Below are 19,815 nucleotides of genomic sequence, written 5' to 3'. Positions count from 1 at the left end.
ATAATGAAATGTTAACAAGCAAAGTTCTCTTATACTTTAAAAATCAAGAGGAAAATGCAAGTGTATTTGAAATGAATCCAGTCTGACGTATTAGCATATACAATTATATATTTTACTTACTCAGGTTTCTTAACGAGCAGGGTTTTGATGAAATCCACAGCAGACTCTGATATGAGGTCAAAATCTTCTCCAGAGTAACTTATGTTCATTTGAGATATATTTAAGAACGTTTCTTGCTTATCATCTCCCAAGAATGGTGATATCCCTGTTAACATGACATATGCCAGTACTCCAATACTCCTAATTTAAAAAACAGAAAATGTAAACGCAGGTAATTATTGAAGAGCGTGTGTTTTGTTTGTTTAAAGTTGGTTATGATGGCCATTAGTTTTTTCAACTTACCACATGTCTGTTGCTGTGCTGATTGGGTCGTAACTCAGAATTTCAGGAGCTGTTCAGGGGAAAAAAAAGTGCTATTTTTTGTCATATGCAGACATCACATTCTGTAGTTATATAGTGAAATAACAGGCATGTGATGTAACGTAATAATACAAGCCATCTGGAGCATGACAGTCATTTGAAATAAATACATTTCTATTCAAGTTATTTAAATAGTTACTGTCATTTGTTGGTTTAGAATTAATTTTTTCTCCCCGCTCCTTTTACTGTCAACTTTAGAAGGTCACACTAGTCTCTTTCCCAATTAAGGAAACTGCCAACATTTATGGAAAAATGATCTCAATATCCAACATTCCATATTCCCACACTGAAACCCATAAAAAATATACTACACAACTTCTCAAAGATATCTTCAAGTACTTTGAGGTCTGGCATGATTTGATTTTTTTTCCCCCCGGAAAAAAAAAGTTTAATGGATGCAAACCTACTAAGGCTAGAATAGTGTACTTAGTAAAAGGCTGAATATGTCTTTTTCAACCTTTAATCCAAGTAATACTTGTTATCATTGCTGGTCAGAGTTATCTAAAGTGTGTACTCATCTGCAACACAGGCACACAGCGATCACTCATTTACCTGGCAAGGCATGTCACTTCCAGCTTTAGAACAGCACCACATCCAAGTAACACTTGAGCCCTTCAACACAAGATCAACTCAGCAAGCCTGGCTTTCAGCAAGTTTGAAGGTAGTTCCAACTCCCCAAAAGCCTGAATAGTTCAGTCCTCAAGGCACCATTGTTTTAGTAACAACTTACCTACATATTCTGGAGTTCCCATAATTTCTCTTAGTTCTTCACTGCTCTTCATTATTCTGGAAAGACCAAAGTCTACTATCTTTATGTCACCCAGAGGGGATTTACTGGTGAGTAGAATATTTTGCGGCTGAAAAACAAAACAAGTAGACTTTTGAGACCACCTAAGCCTAATGTTGATGACAACAGTGTTGTACAATTTTAAGTCATAAGTAGCAAAGATGCATTCTATAATACAAACAATACCCAGAATTTGTTTTACCAGGATGAACATGAAGAGATAGGTAGGCTAAAAGGAGTGGCAGGATTTTTAAGTGGATGACTGAGAATCAAGGACCTGCCTTTCTTAGCTTAGAACACACAAAAAAACACATGACAGTAGCTATAATTTAACAACTGCATTTGAAGACCTCCACATCTGCACTTTTACCCCTTCTTGCCAACTTTCCCCCCATCCGTCTTGCTTCCTTCTGATAGTGTAAAATCCCTCTTGTTGACGAGTCTTCAAAAACTAATCATATGAAAAAAAACAAAAAACCCCACAGAACATGTGAAATTACGTTGACTACACCTGTTTAAAGAAAGCCTGTTGCAACAGACCTCAATCTTGTTCAAAGTACAAACAATTGGATTATATAATTTAAACTGAAGAACAGTTTAGAAAATACAGTGGCCTGAAAAACAGGTTTAAGAGCATCACCCTTGGATAAACTTGTTTGCTTTGACGTCACTAAATTCTGGCTGTCATTCTTCAAAGCTGACTTTGTGGCCATGAAGAAGTGCCTTACCTTTTATTTTGAAGGTTACCTCAGTTAAAAAAAAATCTGAAAGCTAACCTGAGACAGCAAGTTTTACAGATTTTTGCAACTGAAGCATGTTGGGGAGGAGGAAGGGAATTCCACACCACCCCCAGGCCATTTGTCACATTGGGTTTCATCACTAACTTTTCCAAAAGAATAAGACGGACAGTTTACACTGCCTTCCCACTTCTGGTAAGCCTGAGTTCCATGAAATAGATGAAATCTTATTTATTTATTGAGGCCCTGGATCATCTTGTATCAGAGATGGTTGAGAAGGAAGGTGGGGAGCAAAAGACTAAGAACACAGAAGCAACTGCTGACCGATAACCTAACTGGATTAACACCACCCACATTTACTCTTTTTCCCTAATCACTGGGCCATCCCCTCTTCATCCCCTAATCAATTATGATGTCATGATTTCACATTGATAGCTTTGATTTTGACACAGAAATAAAACTGTAAAAGAACATTTTTAAAAGCTTGGCCAGTTCTCCTTGCTGCAAGACCTGAATATAATTAAATTGCTTTCATTCCTGAGAAGTTAAGCCACTGGTATTTAAAACTCCATAAAGCTGTCAATCTATTTTCTATTTGTGAATATATGTATTAAGAACAGCTTATTTTTTGCCTACAAACTGGAATCTCGTTGCCATACAAAAGCTTTTGGAACTACACATTACCATATGCTTTACAGTTCACATTTGTTATTCTGTATTTGTATCAGAAAAGCAAACATCCAAAAAAGCTGCTCATGCCTCATTCATTAGCCTCTCGGATATACTTCCTAAAGGGAAATTTAGTCACTTTGTGAAAAGACAAATAGAAAGCATGAGGAAAGCACTCATTCCCTATATCTGAATGAAGAAAGTTTTCAATGAAACCTTTCATGAAACCCTGAAGCTCTATATTGTAATAATCAATATTTCAGTAGATAATGTAGTTGCTAAAAGTTTGTGCGCTTTTTTCCTTTAACTCTCATTAGCCAAGAGGCATTTATATGGCACAAAACCCAACTATAGCACAAGCTAAGTCATAATCCTGATCAATTCATACTGAAGCATCAGCCACTTTCTTCTTTTAAAGAATCGTTATGGGGTTGAAATGAAATGCAGTCTAAATTTCAGTATGAAAGTCTTCATGATACCATAGGCTTTGAGTTAACTAGTTTTCAGCTTAACATAATTTCTCTAAATCTCTAAGAAAAGGAAGATTAATTATTTTTCTATGCCTGTAAAGGCCTTTGTTTTTCCACCAATACTCTAATACATCTAGGTTTGTAGCCTAACCAGCATTAGGCAAAGAGGAAAGATGCCCAGGCCAGAAGCTCTTCTGCTAGTCATTCTAAAAAGGGTCTTCCGCCCTTACCATTAAGCAGTAATGAAATGGCTAATTAAAACTGCCAAGTTACAACACACTTAACTCCCCTACATCTACCTGTACTAGAGGAAGACTCCTAGGTTCCAACTGAGGTAGTCTTTTGTGCACTGAACAAAACAATCCCTGACTGAATAGACAATCTGAACAATGTACTTCACTACACTATCGGTATATAGACAAACACCTAGAAACAGCCAGTGAGTCTAGCCCAATGTCCTGTTAGAACGGTTAGAGATGGACACCTTGGCAAAAATATAAAACAAGGCAAATTAAGTTGTATTCCCCCAGGCATACTGTCAAAGATTAGAAATTTCGGCTTCAGGACTTAAGACACATCAGTTGTACCTCTATCATCATGCTTAAAGGAGTAGCAATGGAAAGCATCTTGTGTTCATAGGTACTAACCAGGAGTCTTAAATTTTACACTTAGAAGTGGGACTAAACTACCATCACATCAAGAAGAGCATAGCCTTCCTGATTTTGTGAACTTCCACAAAAAGGCAGTTTTCAAAATCTGAAAGGAAGTTGCAGCAATATACACAAAGATCTGTTCTCATCTAGAATTTTATTCAAGTCACAAATTTCCAATTAGTATTCTTAATAGAACAGAGGACACAACTCAATCCTACCTTGTAAGCAGAAGTTTTGAAATCTGGTAAACTGATTACTAAATGGCAAAACCCATATTACTGCAAGTTTGCCTTTTTTTTTAAACAAAGATTCTATAAACCCTTAGGCTGAACATTTCTTGTACTTTTAGTTGATTTCAAAAAGAGCATAATTAAAGAAGTATAACAAACATCTTTTAAAAGTGTCCAGTGTTTCACGTTAGATATTTAACTTTCTTACTGTTACAGGTTAACTTTATAATACTGTAAAAAAGGTATTTAGAGCCTTACAAGACAAGACAGGAATTATCCAAGGAATAACAGACAGAAATAGGAAAAATAGAATACCCAGGCTACATTGTGTGCAAAGATAAAGTAGGATTATCAGTCTGCCTTAAAAGAAGAAAAATATTCAAGGACTTCTTTATCTTTAAGCTATGAAGACAGAACAGCAGTGGAAAAAATGCAACAGAGTCACTAAAGAGTAGACATAGTAAAGTGGCATCATTTTATTCTGCAAAATAAGCAATACAAATTCTAGAAACTGAGAATCAAACAAAACAGATTCCACAGATACCTGGATTCTCTGTATCTGCTTAAAAACACATAGCTATGCCCTAATGGTTTTAGATTTGAATTCCAGATAACAATTAAAATGTTAATTGTTAAAGAAGAAAAAGTCTTTGATTTCCTGGGTTTTCCTCTGGAAAATACATAAGTTGCTACATTTCTATGTAATAAACATTCGGCCTCAATCCACCTGGAATATTCAGTTGGGAAAATTAGTCTGTAATGTACTTTGTAACAGCCACTTCCTTAGTAATCGCATTAATTTACTTTCTGAATACTGCTGTGAGTACATCCTTCAGATAATGATTTTGCTAGTTGTCCTCTCTGTACATAACATCTTGAAAACAATACAGGAAAAAAAGGAAAACAAGTTTGTTGAATAGCCACAGTAATATATACCATGGGAGAGTGCTGCTTGGCACACTCATTCTCCCTGACTCCAGGGCAGTTTAAGGCTCTTTACTTATCTCAGTCGTATGCAAGAGGCAGCAAGTCCTCCCTTAGAGGAAAAAAAAGTCTGATTATTCCCCCCCCCCCTTTAAAACAAAAAATAAAATAAAAAAACACACACACACCACGCACTTCTCTTCCATTCCTAATCATTTTATCAAACACCAGCTGAAGATCAAGTCAAATAGCCAAGGAAAAAGAAAAGTCTCCCTTACTCTGCAGCTTTTAATGCACCATTAAGAGGAGATGAAAGGCTCCACACTAGAGTCCATACACACTCTGCAAACTAAATAGAATGAACATAGTACTCTTGAATGTTATTTAATTTACGCTCAGTAGTGTTATTTGTTCTTTCTCTAAATCAAAACTAGATTATTGTATTTTGCCACTAAAAATAGGTCAGGTTTCAACCATCTTTCAGGAGATCCATCTTTTTGGAAAGAAAGAACCGGGTGGCAACCCTACTAAGCCAAGTCAAAAGAAGTTTTTTTCCACTACTGTAGAATAATAGCGTTCAATCTCCCAGGAAAGATCTTGCAGCTATTAAGGGGTCCAACAGCAGCCAAAGCAAGCTAGCTGTTAGTGCCATTGATCTGTTTGATGAGACCTTTAACATAATTTTAAGATAACAAGCTTTGTAAATGGCAACAGTTACAGTCACATACAGACAACCATTCTGACTTGAATTCTTCTGGGATGGAGTATGAACTTAACTGAAGATGCCACAGAAAGAACTGGATGGGCCTTTCAAAAGGTCTTCGTGCCAGACAGATGAAAGGGAAGTCTTCAGAGACCCAAACATGAAACTAATATTTATAGCACAAGGAAAACATCAGCAAGTAGTTGTAAGCTTTGATATTGGCCAATACATTGCTGACAAGCAATGCACTTCATGCAAGTCTTCCAAATTTACCCTGAAAAGCAGAGTATTTACTAAATTCCACAGTGTTGTAAGATATTAGGATAAAACACCAATAGTTATATTAAAAAAGAATGAGGTCAGTGGGTTAATCATGCAATCAGCAGCAGCACCCAACTTCAATTTTTGAGTCCTTTGAAAAATGGGCCATTTTTCATGTCTTCCAAGGCATGCAGGTCAATCAACCCTCAATAGTCGGTTTTTAACCCTACAAGATCTAATTGTTTTTTATTTGCCAATATTCTGAAGAGTTCCCTAAATCTTATTTTGCAAAAAGACCAATAGTCTTATATATCAAAGTAAATCACACTGTAATTAGGACTCATTAAAACCCATTTACTTTCAAAAAAGGCAAATTACACACACTACACTAATGCATAAACATTAAAACTCAAACATATGGCAAACAAATTTGCTCTGCTAATTATGAAGTTATGAGCCAGTAAAGTAACACTTGATCTTTCAGTCACTGAGAACTAGAGATGCTCTATTCCATAACATTAATTTTCTGATTTGTCAGAAAGTTTAAATAAGCTTCTCCTAAACTTTGAAAAAGCTACCTGTATGCAAGTTGCAATCAATACTCCAGTCCACTTTTGCCATTAAGAAAAAGCTGTAGTCAAATAAAGCACAATGCATATCTGATTATGGAAGCTAGCTGGTGTTAAGGAATACCACAGATTTAACGACAAGAGCTATGAATATATACTGTCCACAAAAGACATCTCTTAATTTTACATAATGTGCTTCAAGGAAATTTAATGGAAATATTTTTGACCAAGCACAGTACATGTACAGGCAAAGCAGAGACACCACATACCTTGTGTAAGCAAACTGGAACCTTAAGGGACTCTAGGTGCTCTTGTTTTTAATCCTTTTGATCCTTATTCTCACATCTCTTGCTAACATTGGTTATTTTAATACAACTATTAATATTCTTTGCAGTGTGAATAAATCAACGGGCTATAGAAAATACTGAAGGATCCCAGAGATAATTTGAATAGATAGTTAGGAAACATCCATGAGGCATTTGTCAGCAAACATTACCCATCACCTGCTTGGGCAAGTAATGAACCATTTACCAGTTATGCTATATATTAAATACATATAGTTTGACTGGAATGTACTTGTACGTCATTGTATTTTAGCAGTAGTATCAAGCTACAAACAAGGATCCCAGCAGAAGAACAGAAACAAAACATGTAGTACCACATAAGATATTCACTAATCAATAGGGGGAATTAGAAATGTAAGAAAACATTAGAAAATTTTAAATGGAAGATGCTTTTTACACTGCCTTGCTTAGTAAGTTTTGAGGTTGAGCTACCTTATTATGATATTTACTCGGAAGCTGACAAAAATTACAGCTTGCTACCAAAAGAGGACAATCATCTTCTGGATCCCTGTTACAGCTCTCAACCATAAACAATACCCTGGATTTCTTAGGCTAATGGCAGATGAATTGCTCTCTTGCTTTTATCAAAACTATTATTCAGTAATAAAAAATGTTTACTCTAGTAACTCATAATAATTTATATATTAATTGGAATTTTCCCAACTGCATGACAGTAAATAACAGCATTTAAATTAATCATGTTGTAAAGCAATTTTTTAAACTACTGAAGTGTTATAAGCATGTTTAATATGTTAATATACTGTTTGCTAGTCTTATAGACAACACTTTGCTCTGAAACACTACACTTCATACTGCCAGTGTCTCTGCCATCCCTCTGCTTCATTGCAACTCAAGTCAATGCAAAAACCAAATCTGTTTTTTAAATGGCTATGTAATAATTAGACATTTTTACTGCACTTCAAAGATAAGTCCAGGTCTTAATCAAAGTACTCATTCCCAAATTAAGGTGCAATGCAAGTCTGCTTTCAAATTCATAACATATAACACAACCAACACACGTTTACATTAAATGTGCTCATATCAGCTCCCCAAAAGCCTAGCAACTTTAGTATATACTGCATCCAAAAAGGCTGAATTTTATTGTTTGAGGAATAACCAGTTTCAAGGTGTTAATTATAAGTCTGCAGTAGCATGACATATGATCAATAAAGTCAGCAACTGAGTCAAGAAACTCATGAGAAAAAAAACACAGCAACAGTCTTACCTTTAAGTCAAGATGAACTACATTGTTTCTGTGCAAGAACGAAACTCCTTCTAAAATTTGCTTCATAAGTCGTTTAACATCTTTTTCTTTGAAGGCTTCCTCCCTTTCAGCCACACACTGGTCAAAAATTTCACCTCCAGCAGCACTATGGAACAATATGCCTTTTATTATTTCAAAGAATATGTGATAGCAGCTATTTTGCTCTACTCACACCTTTATTTAGAATAAACAAATCAAGATTAGCAGGTCACCCCATACTGATTTTTTTTTTTCTCCAGTTACTAAATATTTAGTAATCTTTTGTAGTCTAGGAAGAAGACTTCTATGAAGTCTGGCAGCCTTGGAGAGAAAAAAAACTCACTTAGGTTAGAAAATATGAATACTACAGAAACACTTTTGGGGCTCTTCTGGAAAGATTAGTGACTATGCTTTGAGAAGAATGCTACCTTTGTTTATGGGCAACGTTTACATCAGAGATGTGTTTTTTCCCATTCCTATGGAAATACATTGTGATTTGGCCAAGATAAGGATTTGTAAATACCAAATGGGCCCGTCATCATCCTCCCCACAACACTATTTGCACATACTCAGAAAGACTAATTGTAAAGTTTATACTGCTATTGACATATTTGTAAAGTTTCTGGTCTATAAGGATGCATTAACTTTCTAAATGCATTCCATCTAAAAAGCACTTTGAGAATTTTAGCTCTCAAAGCTTGCTTATTTTTCATATGTTTAAATAAATAATATAAAGAAAAAATAAGTACACTGAAGCCAGATGCAGTACCATCTCTGCATAGCAATGACTTTAGAGAGCTAAGTGTTTCACATGACCACGTAGCATCCAAAGTAAAACAAGCAGAGTAGGTGCTCCATCTTGAAACAAGAACAGGCATAAGAACATTAGAATGGGGCCATTTTGCACATGCATTGCTGAATTATTAAAGTATAAGTGAAATTAACATGTACACATTTTCTGTTTCACCTGAAATCCTAAAATCACCCTTTAGTGAAAGGCAATGAAAGCCCTAGGGACAGTACCTTCTTCAGTCGCTACAAACCGACATGCTAAACCTGACTTTCCACAATCATTAGTCTTTATTGATGTGTAACCACCTATTCTATGCCTTTGGTAATTTTTAATAAATCAGACTACCTAGACCATCAAGAAAGAAGAGAGGCATATTCAGTGAAGATGCAACAGCAACATGACAGTCCTACATGAACAGTGCATTTGTATTATGTACCCTCAGAAAAGAGCATCTAAATACACTTAGAATTTTCATTATGCCAATAATGCTATAGTCCAAGTGACTTAAAATGCCTCATGCAATATAAGTTTTCTTTGTCTTAACAAATAGCCTTACTATCATTATGTGAAATTCTGACTGCAAATCGCCTTACAAGAAAAAAAATAAGGGTTAAGTTTAAAGTTTTTCTTAATAAATTTTTATATTTCTATTCTGCACACCAGCAAACTGATACAGCAGTATTATTTGCTTTAATAAAAGATTTTTTTCCAGAAGTCCATTAAGTAATCCCTTCTCTTTATGTTGTATCAAAGATGATAGCTCTAAATGATATACAAAGTTTTCATGAATGAAGTATTAATATTTTCATCCCCTCTAGAAAGACTGCCTATACCTGACATTCTTCACCCCAGCCTGCTTCAGCATGTTGTTATTTCAAGGAAAAAGGTAGTAACACTTCAGCTTTGGACAGGATTGAGATATCAATGACCCTTTAAAAAAAGCATATTGGATACTATTTTCTAATATTCCAGAACAAATTCCTTAAACACACAAAAAACCAAAAACACAACATTGCTTGGATCAAGATAGGGATAGAAAAGTATCTACTGTAATTAATGAAGGAAACAAAAATTAATCTTTCAAGAATGCCATAATATGTTACTAGGAAGACATTTAATTCCTTGTAGCAGTAAGTTATAATTCACATCACTGATAAAATCTACTAGCAAAATTATCAACATAAACCTATTTTACATCAATAACATGGATTTTTCCGGTACTGCTCTTTCACTCAAAATAAGCAAAATAGTACTTATGCTATTTAATTCTATGTGAAATAGAACTCTACCACCTAAAAAACCACACACAATTAATGTCAACCAAGGATCATACTTCATTTTTAATAGACCCAGCTGAAAAAAAATCAAAGCAGAGACTTAAGCCTCGTCTGCTCAGTAGATGTATATTCTAAGTTATGCTAATGAACAGATTAAGAACACTGAAGTTCACTGAAGAACACTAAACTAAAATTTACACTCTAGAACTTTAATACTACACTTCAAGAACCTTGAATTACATTCGTTAAAAGACGATAAAAGTTGAAGCAGACATTGTTCCATCACGGAAATCAAGACAGCGCTCTAGCATATGAGAGAGGGGAAAAAACAGATCCATAAAATTTTGCAAAAGAGGTATTTAAGTAACTTGCATGATGCTACGTTCATCAGCATCTTTAAGAGAGAAAGAAGCAAATATGGCCCTTGTAGAAATACACATGCACTTGATGACTTATAAAATATGGCCCTTCCCAGCCACCATTGACATCAAATATACTCAGCTTTACATAAGAAGTTTCATGTGAATAGATGGTTTGACATGCAATGGTTCATTTTAGTATGAAGTTTTTATTTGGGACATAGATATGACAACTACTTCCAGACAATTCACTATTAAAAAATTACCATGTTCAGAAAAATAACTAGTGAACCTTTATATGAACATAAATTAATTATAGCAAGACTGTTTTGTGTATCATTCCTGTGGAGCGAGTATATTTGACTCCCTTTAAGCAAAACAGCCAGCTAGCTGTCTGAGCCAGCACAGTCACAAGTAGTTGGAAGGACAACGTCAAAAGGAACTCTAAAAAGATTCTACTGCACATCTATGCCAAATTTTGCCAGGCTCCTTAACAACACTTTCTCCTCAGTTATTTTATATTCCCTAGCTATATACAGTTCATAGTTCAGAAGAAAAAAACACATACAAACACAAAACATAGAAGGGATTAAGATACCTGTTAGGAAAGTGTTATGGGCATCTCATTGCTACGATTTCAACACACACAGACCATGAGTTCTCTTGTGCTTAAGAGTTATCCATATCTCCTCTAAAAACACATATTCCGTTATGTTGTAGCTTTCTGAATGGTCATTATGAAATAACTGCTTTGCAAACCACTGGACACCCCCCTGCCACCACCACCTCCACAGAAAGCATTCCTAGGATGTAAAAGCAAAGAATCGTAACAGTGCCTTTAGGGGAACAAGCTTCTTAAATACTTCCTTATGTGTTTCTTTCAGGAACAGTGTTATTTACAATACCTGATTTCACTAATATAGACTCCCTTAGCTAGCTGTAAGTAAAAGGGTGAGAAGTAAGAATTCTGTCCAAACTTAAAGGCTACAGCAACTGGATTTCCTTCTCTATTTTAACTTATTTATGAAAGTACTGTTGTCTTAGCAACTTCTCTCTAGCTTCAAGTGAAATTCAATTGCTCTTCATTAATGAAAGTAATGCTAACTTTTTTACTGCTTATCAGCATAAACAAGCTAAGTCATATGAAAAGCTTGGAACATTAACCATGGTTACAACCATGCTATCTTTAAATTCAACTGAGACTGTTCTTCTTTAGAATATATCTTAACAATGGACTGTACAGAATTCAGCACACTTTTCAAGTGCACTTACTACCATAACCACTTAGCATATCATCAGAAAGACTGAACTCTATTCCAATGCATCTGGAAAAAAAAAAAATCAAATTTCTCCAGCTTTACTGAAGCAGGCATTAAGGCAGTTTCAGAAAGTTTCAAAACTACAAATCCTCAGAGTAAAGATATGTGGATAACAAGTTCAAAGAATCCACTTGACTTCAAATGCTGAGTGAGACCATATACAGCTACAGTCTGCAAGGGTCAAAAATTCACTTTCTGAATCTCGGGCTTTGTCAAAAGCCTTTCTTGAATGAATTTCCAATTAACTTCCAAAGATAACCTTTTCATTTTCTGTACACAGAGCTTATATTACAGGAACAGCACCATAAGCAAAGGTTCACATTCACTACTACTGACAATCATATCCTTCTCTTAGCTAGGCATGCAATTAGGTAGGAAGCAAGCAAATGAATTTACTGAGAATTTCCTCAAGTGTGAGGCTACCGTAGCATGCTGGTATTCCCAAAAACCAGAATGAACTGTGTAACTATCTGTGAGGAGAGGACACATGGAAAGAACGTATTGAAGATAGTAAAGAGTAAGAGGAAGTAACTAATATAGCGAAAGAAGTTTTCCTATACCTTTCAGAAAATCTCCAGTTTTGATCCAATCCATAAAACTTTAAATTAAGCTCTAATAGACAAGGTGCTAATATTGGAACAGAACAACTATTTGTGATTGGAGTGTTTTTGCTTCAAATTCCATCTGTTGAATCTTATGCCAAATGAACTGTTTCCTGCCAGCAGACTCTTACTTTATCCAGGTCCAAATAGCTAGTAGATGGAAAAAGCACTTCATCTAGCACATCAAATATACCTCAATCATCTCTTCAAGACTGCAAAGACTTTTTTTTTTAAAATAAGGGTAACAAAAGTCTGGTGTATATCTACAAAGATATCTACAAATACCTACGCAAGACCCTGGCAGTCAGCTCCCTGGTTCAGAAGCTCTCCAAAGAACAACACATAACAGCCTAGATTTTGGAGTTCCACATACAAGTTTGTTTAAAATCTGACCTACTAACCCAGTTATCATCTGTCCCTTCCACAGATGTATAAACATAGTGATGAACACTTACAGACAGAAAAGTCAATTCTTAGGCATCAGATGTACTGCTGCTCTGTCTTTCAAGAATCAGAAAAAGACAAGTTGCATACAAATGTTGAGATGAGAAGTTAAAGGGAGGGAAAAAAGCAATCTTGCAATATGCCAGGATTTCCAGGTATCTCCACCTTTTCCAATAGATGTCCAGCTTTTTTTATTCATTCTATTTTTACTAAAATGACTGACCCACAGATAAATCCCAGGCTTTACGTATTACTCCTTCAGATCTTACTCAAATCCTTTATTTGAGGTTTTGTGCCAGAGAGAGAAGTCATTATTGTTAGTTATGGATGTAAGTAGGTATAGCTCTGCCACTCTACAGATCAAACTAACACTAATGCCTCTTGCCTCCCACAGCTCAGAACTTGCATTAACATTTACCAGACAGTTTCCAATTTACTTCCTGTCAAAACAGATATTGCTTTAAAGACAGCTCTCCAGATCACATTAGTATTTCTCTTCAAGGCAAAGCCCCAGCATGCCCCTTATTACAGATCCAGTATCAAGATAAAAAAAAAATTCAAAACCATAGCAGAGAAAAGTTAGTGGGCAAGAATTAAATATGGTTTTCTCCTTTTCCTGATAAAGATCTGCCACACAGACCATCAAGCTTAATCGAGACAGAATAACCTTATGCCCTAAAGAAACCTGCAGTCTAGATATATTCTTTAATCCTTTGCATATAGAATGTAAGAAATTTACTAACATTCATACCTGTTTTGTTACAACATGTCTCCGGAACATGCTGACATTAAAGAAGCAACCAGACATATTTGCTGAAGTCAGTGGAAGAGTCTTTTTGTAATTTATAACAAACATACAACTATTTATCTGCAACACAGTACTGTTTTTATATGCCTCAAACAATCATAATGTTGCTAATTACTGAACAACCTGGTTACTAGTTAATACTTTGGATTAAAAATGCATCTTGTAATTGTAATAGAGAATTGAGCTCTAGAGGAAAACTAGCAACTCTGCATTACAAGCATCATAAAGCCCATTGCTCAACTCAAGCTTTCAATTCCAGCACTTGGATTATGTCCCTTCAGAAATTTAAGCTGTATTTTGTTTAGATCTTTCTTGCTCATGTTTAAGACACGAGTCTCCAATTTCTATATGACAGCAGTTAGACTCTAGAAGCTCTGTCACATTTTTGTGTTATGATTTGTAAAGTTCAAATGTCTGCTACACTTCATAAATCACTAATACCTTAACTGCACAATGCAGTTTTTAAAGAGTGTATTCTAGACATCTTAGAATGGAATGAGACTCTGTCTTAGAGTCTCATTCCACTCCACTGAACCTCAAAGATACAGTTTCTTTTGACTTCTAAATAAGACTCAGATTGGAATACAAGATTTCTCACCATATTTTCATTATCAAGGAGGAAAAGAGTTATACAAACTAGAGCTATTTGGCATACAGGCTAAGTGACTTCTGAACTGTCAAGCCTCCCTGCTCCTTTCCTAGTTATTAAAAACCCATAAAGCTTGAACAAGATCTTCACTGAGTTTACTAGCAACAAGCATTTAGCTACCTCTCAGTACCTATATGACAAAGATCTAAGCCTCTGGAGCGCTAGATGAGTATTTGAAGCTGCAAAAACTCCCATATGAAGAAAATCAGTGGGGAGTGGTGGTGAGGAAAATGGAGAAGTGTAGAGTCCCAGGTAAACATCATTTAACAGAAACTATTCAAGGCCTGAATTCTATCACTCCTATAGGTTCTCCTCCTCCTCCCCTCCCAAAAGGCACTGGACCACTATGTTGTTACACACTTGAGTCTCTGCCCAAAAGGTCTTCAAAGAAACATTAATACAGTGCTCCTGCCTTTTTTCCAAAGGATGAAAGACAATTTTTGCCAGTATCATATTAAGAAAAACAGTTAAGGACTTCTAATGTTGGTCTAGTTCTGGAGAAAAATGGAACTGCAAGGGAACATAGGCATTCAAGCCAGATAACACGACCACAGTAGAGTGCAGGTGTTCAGTATGGAGCAGCCTGCTGTTCTAAGTTTATATACTTCCTGAAAGATCTTGCATTTGGAAGATTTATAGTTTAACTAGATACAGCAGCCAAGAGTTTCAGCACAAGTTTCCCTAATATTAACTGTGATAGAATACCTATGAGTAAACATCTGCTCTAAGTCCTAGCCTCATACAATTCTCGTAGAGATTCATCAAGCTGAGAAAAAAAAAAAAGAAAAGTCTGATACTTGTCAAGCTCCTCAGCTTCAGATAAGAATTATCTCCAAAAATGAACCTCTAAAAACTAAACATTCTGTTTTGATTTAATTTTGAAGAGATTTCAGAACAGTTTTTCCATTGAGACTAAAAAAAAAAAACAAGATGTGATCACAAATCACAGAACTTCTCATTGTAGGTCACGTTGAGAATTTTTTAAAGATAGTACACATTTCAATTAGATTGTTTTAAATGCTTTTTTCAAAACTGGACTTCAGCTAACAAACAGATTTCACCCCACCTTTGGCACTGTCAATGAAACAGACTTCAGTATTTGAACATATAATCAATTCTTTCCCCACCCTCTTTTACAAGTATGGAGTGTACAGAGCTGATGCTTCACTGAAGACTAACTACTCAAAACTCAAATTAAGGCTCAGCTTTGAAAGATACTATGCAATTGGAGAAGTTTATTGTATTCTGCAGCAGTTACAAGATTGTACATAACCTACTGATTTTCTTACCAATTCTTTTCAAACTCAGGCAAGGATAAGTGGCAAGCATCAACGTTTTTTGTCATATTAATCACTGATGAACAATATTTTTACATTATTTGAATAGAACAAATACTGCAGAATGTTACTCAAAAAAAATTAGTACTTACTATTCCAGGACTAAAATCATCTCTGTTGCAGTTTCATAAATTTCATGCAAGTTAATGACCCAAAGGTTGCATTGTGCCAACTCAAGGACTGCAATTTCATGGATTATTTCCATCCGACAATCTTGGCCCTTTCTTCTTTTTCTCATGAATTTTGCTGCAAACTCTCTTTCTGTTCCTTTCTGGATGCACTTCTTCACCACTGCAAATTTTCCTCTGAAATCAAAGAAGAATGGCAAGTTAAACGTAAGTCACTCAGTGACAACTTAAGTATTGTGGTCCTTGTAATTTAGTATTTCAGTAAGTTTGAATGAAGTCACTTTAAATGGGCACATTTAAAATATGTTCTAAACTTAGAATTTAGGAGTACCACAGCCTGAAATGCTCTTCAGTCATCTCCATCAAAAAAAAAAAAAAGAGAGAGAGACCTAGCCATCAATTCAGGGAACCTAGGATTTCAGAAATAAAGAAAAAAAAGCTGTGCTAGTTAGCAAGACTGAGATATCCCTAAGCCCTTGATAAAACCTTTCTTTTTTAAAAAAGCAAGGTACACAAATAAATAATTTGCTCTTGCTGTGGACATATTATAATGATTTAAGTATTTGATGCTTTATTGCTTTGCAAAGTATCCCACCCTACTCAAGGCAACAACAGTTAGAACTCTTGCTGAATCATTTCTCAGTATCTTGTTCCACTTACTACAAAATATCCGAACGTTGCTCTGCAGAGCAAAACACAAACTTGTGGACTTTTCTGTGATTGCTGCTCATATTAAAGCACTTCCCAAACCAGTCTCCAGGAAACAGCTCATAAGTGTTGCCTCATTTTACCAAAAGCACATAGAAGCAGAAAAATCAAGGCCTCAAATAGCTACTGATTTCAGGTATCTTATTTAAGACACTACAATCTGCATTTTCAGAGGTATTGCATGGTATTTTCACATGCTATGCTTCTAGTCATAGGAGTTATAGTTTTGATTGCTTAACAGTTCTCAAAATGCCTTGTTCCTGGTCTGACTGCCTGAGCAAAGAACATAGAGATCATTAAAAAAAATAAGCAACACAAAGCATTCTAACAAGATTTCTGTGATAGTGTTAATATGAACACACATAGCAGAACTAAGCATAGCACTTAACACGTTAATGAGCGTCATTTCTGATGAAACATGACAAACACTGTTGAGTTATGTCGGGTCAGCAACCTAGCTAGAACCATATTGTGGTGCTCAGTTCAGAACTCTTCCTCTATAACATTTTGGATTGAAGTGTCTGTTCTAAAATTTCTTGTAATAAAGTGCTCAGAGCCATCTGTATACCTCAGTTCAGTTCATAGAGTATATCAAAATGAAAATGTCTATTAATTAATAAATCATTTAATGCAATTATAAATACTCATACTTTTAAGTATAGCAATCATTTTTAACTCCGCCCATACAGGTATCATGTTTAATCAAAACTGTACTTTTTCTATGTAAGACTTACAAAGCTGCAAGAATAGCTTGGAAGATCTTTATTGTAGTTCTTTCTGTTTAACTTATTGTAGGATAGCCAAAACCAAAATAAGAGTCCACGTCATGTTTGAAATAAAGCTACATGGGTTTTTCCTCTCCTCCCTCCAAGCTGAATTTTACAGAATTAACTCATTCAGCTCACAGTTCTTTCACTCTTGCAGATTTTAACCTATTGGCAGACTGCCTTCCCTGAAGCGTTAAGGAAGGCTTAAAGCAGTTTTAGTCAGTTGGCTTAAAATAGATATTTGTTTCAAAGTTATCCAATCAAAATGAATTAAGTCAAATAAGCACACGTAAAATGGGTATTTGGCAGATGATCTCACTAAAATAATCTGAATTGAAACTACCGATATAGCCACAGTTATTTCTCTAGGAATAATACGCTGCATAAGCACATATGTTCAGCATAATAGATATTAGAACCGATCAGAGCTGAGTCCAGGTATCTGTGAAGGCTCAGTAACACAGTAACAATATGCTTTAAATGCCTTGAAACTATTTTTTTGGAGAAAGTTCTTAGTTAACAATATAGGTGCCATGACAACATTATAGCTTTACAAATGCATGAAAATACTATTATGGCTTTGCAGAACCAAGAAGGTTTGGTCAGAAGATCACTAAAAATGCTTTAATCAATATGGAAGCTACCATAGAACACCATGAAACAAAGAACCACCCAAAGTCTTGAATAAAGGCTAACAGATCTACTAGATATCTGCAACAGGTAAATCAAAAACAGTGTTGGAAGAAATAAAAAAACATGTTCAGGAGGGACAGCTCATCAGCAAACACAAAAAATGCTTCAGAGCCCGAAGTAGAAACGCTGTACAGCCAATGTTTTTTCTAAGTAGAGTTCTGAGAAGCTTGCAATGTTTGTGTTGCAACTACAAGTATAAACACCTCTCCAGTATTGTCATCTTAACAGTGATTAAGAGCAATCATGCTTATGTAGCCAGTGAAAAGGATTTTAAGTTATTCCAAATGGAGACACATGTACAAAGCAAATCTATGCATTCATCAAGATGTTACAGTCCCTGCTGAAGCTGCACATGTTTAGCAACCAAAGCAGATAAACTGCATTGAGAAAAAAAATTCACATCTTCATCGACAGGAGGAAAAAAAAAAAAAGAAAGAAAATCCTTTGGAAGACTAACAGATAAGACCCTTCAACAGCAAGTTATTTCAATACCTGGTGATACTAAACCTCTATGCCAAAAACCTAGATCCCTGGGTTCAACCTTTGCTATTTTTCTAAAATAATTTCCATATGCATGACTTCCCTCTGAATTTCTCCTTACTCCAGAGTCAAAAACTGTTAACTCTAGCACCAATGATGTGCCAGAAAAGTAGTTTAGAAATCTAAAATTAATACTGCTTTCAAGAAGCACACTTTCAGATGTGCTTAAATCCTAAGGTCTACCTGGAAGCAGGTACGCAGTCTAATGAGTACCATCACTGCTGATTCATCATACATGAGTCACAATGGAAATAAAACAATATTCACACGGCAGCAAGAAACAGTAAGAGACAGACACCACTGTGTGTGGCCACACGTGTACTGTATAGCTGAGCTGGAGAGAAGCCTGATATGTGACGTAATTAAAAGGGCAGGTTACTCAAGCAGTCAGCTGGCTGACAAATATTAATTCTTAGCTGTTTAAAACTAAGAATCCTGCCCAGATTCTTGATGGTTACACCTATAATTAGAGCTATTATAGTTACAGTCTGCAGGATTCACCTTTTCTGAAGACAATCCCCTAAAAGATTCTGAACTCCAGAAACCTGATAAGTTTATAATTAAAGCTTATTAGTATGCAGCTACCTAGGCTCATGTCTGAGATAACTTCAGAGCTACGATGGCAGCAAAGGTACCATCCACTGGACAATCAAAGCAGGAAGTTAAGCCAAGGGATACACTTGTAAATATTTTTCTTAGTACACACAGTATAGTAGATGTAAACAAGGTTTCTGATAAAGTACCGTCTGCATATACTTCATTGTTGTCTTTCTTGAAAGACTTTTCTCAACTCCTTATAAAAAAAGGAATCTGCTATTAAAAGTAGTATTACACCACAGCATTGCTAGTTTAGCTGTATTAAGAACTACAGTAAGAACGTCACACTTAAGGAAGAATAATTTTGAAAAAGATATTTAATGTTTGTTCCCGAAGTTAAAAACTGATTACCAAATATCCAAACACAAACAAAATGTTTTTAAGGAAGACATGAATAGGAAACCAGAAGTAGTTCTCAGTCTTCTCAGGAGTCTTATTCCAGAATTATGATTTAATCTTAAATCATAATGGGTTATGAACAATCTCAGTGTCCTCTTTTCAGATTGCCAACAGAATCAGCATCATTTCACCTGGCATACAACACAGTTTAAGAGAAAAATCTAAATCACAAACTATACATCAAGTCAGATAAGCACGAACATTTATATCATACCAGTTAATTTGGGTTGTGATAGGCTCAGAAGAACAGAGAATTAACATTTAGAGCAGAATTTAATTACTCTAATGATTATTTCTGAAGTGACCTATAAAGCATTTTGTCACA

General features: G+C 35.4%; 1 protein-coding gene across 1 annotated transcript in view; it reads right to left on the bottom strand.

Moving 5' to 3' along the window:
• STK17A (serine/threonine kinase 17a) overlaps positions 1-19,815 on the bottom strand; it is a 30,383-nt gene that overhangs the window by 5,636 nt on the left and 4,932 nt on the right. Inside the window, exons 2-6 of the mRNA XM_068936008.1 lie at positions 15,751-15,963; positions 8,053-8,197; positions 1,211-1,337; positions 403-451; positions 121-300 (exon numbers count right to left, since the gene is read on the bottom strand). Of these exons, the coding sequence (XP_068792109.1) occupies positions 121-300; positions 403-451; positions 1,211-1,337; positions 8,053-8,197; positions 15,751-15,963 (714 nt within the window). The remainder of the gene's footprint in view (positions 1-120; positions 301-402; positions 452-1,210; positions 1,338-8,052; positions 8,198-15,750; positions 15,964-19,815) is intronic.

Source organism: Struthio camelus, chromosome 2, assembly GCF_040807025.1.
Source record: "Struthio camelus isolate bStrCam1 chromosome 2, bStrCam1.hap1, whole genome shotgun sequence".
Classification (NCBI taxonomy): Eukaryota; Metazoa; Chordata; class Aves; order Struthioniformes; family Struthionidae; genus Struthio; species Struthio camelus.
Note: the sequence above shows the minus strand (reverse complement) of the source record. Positions and strands in the feature narration are given on the sequence as shown.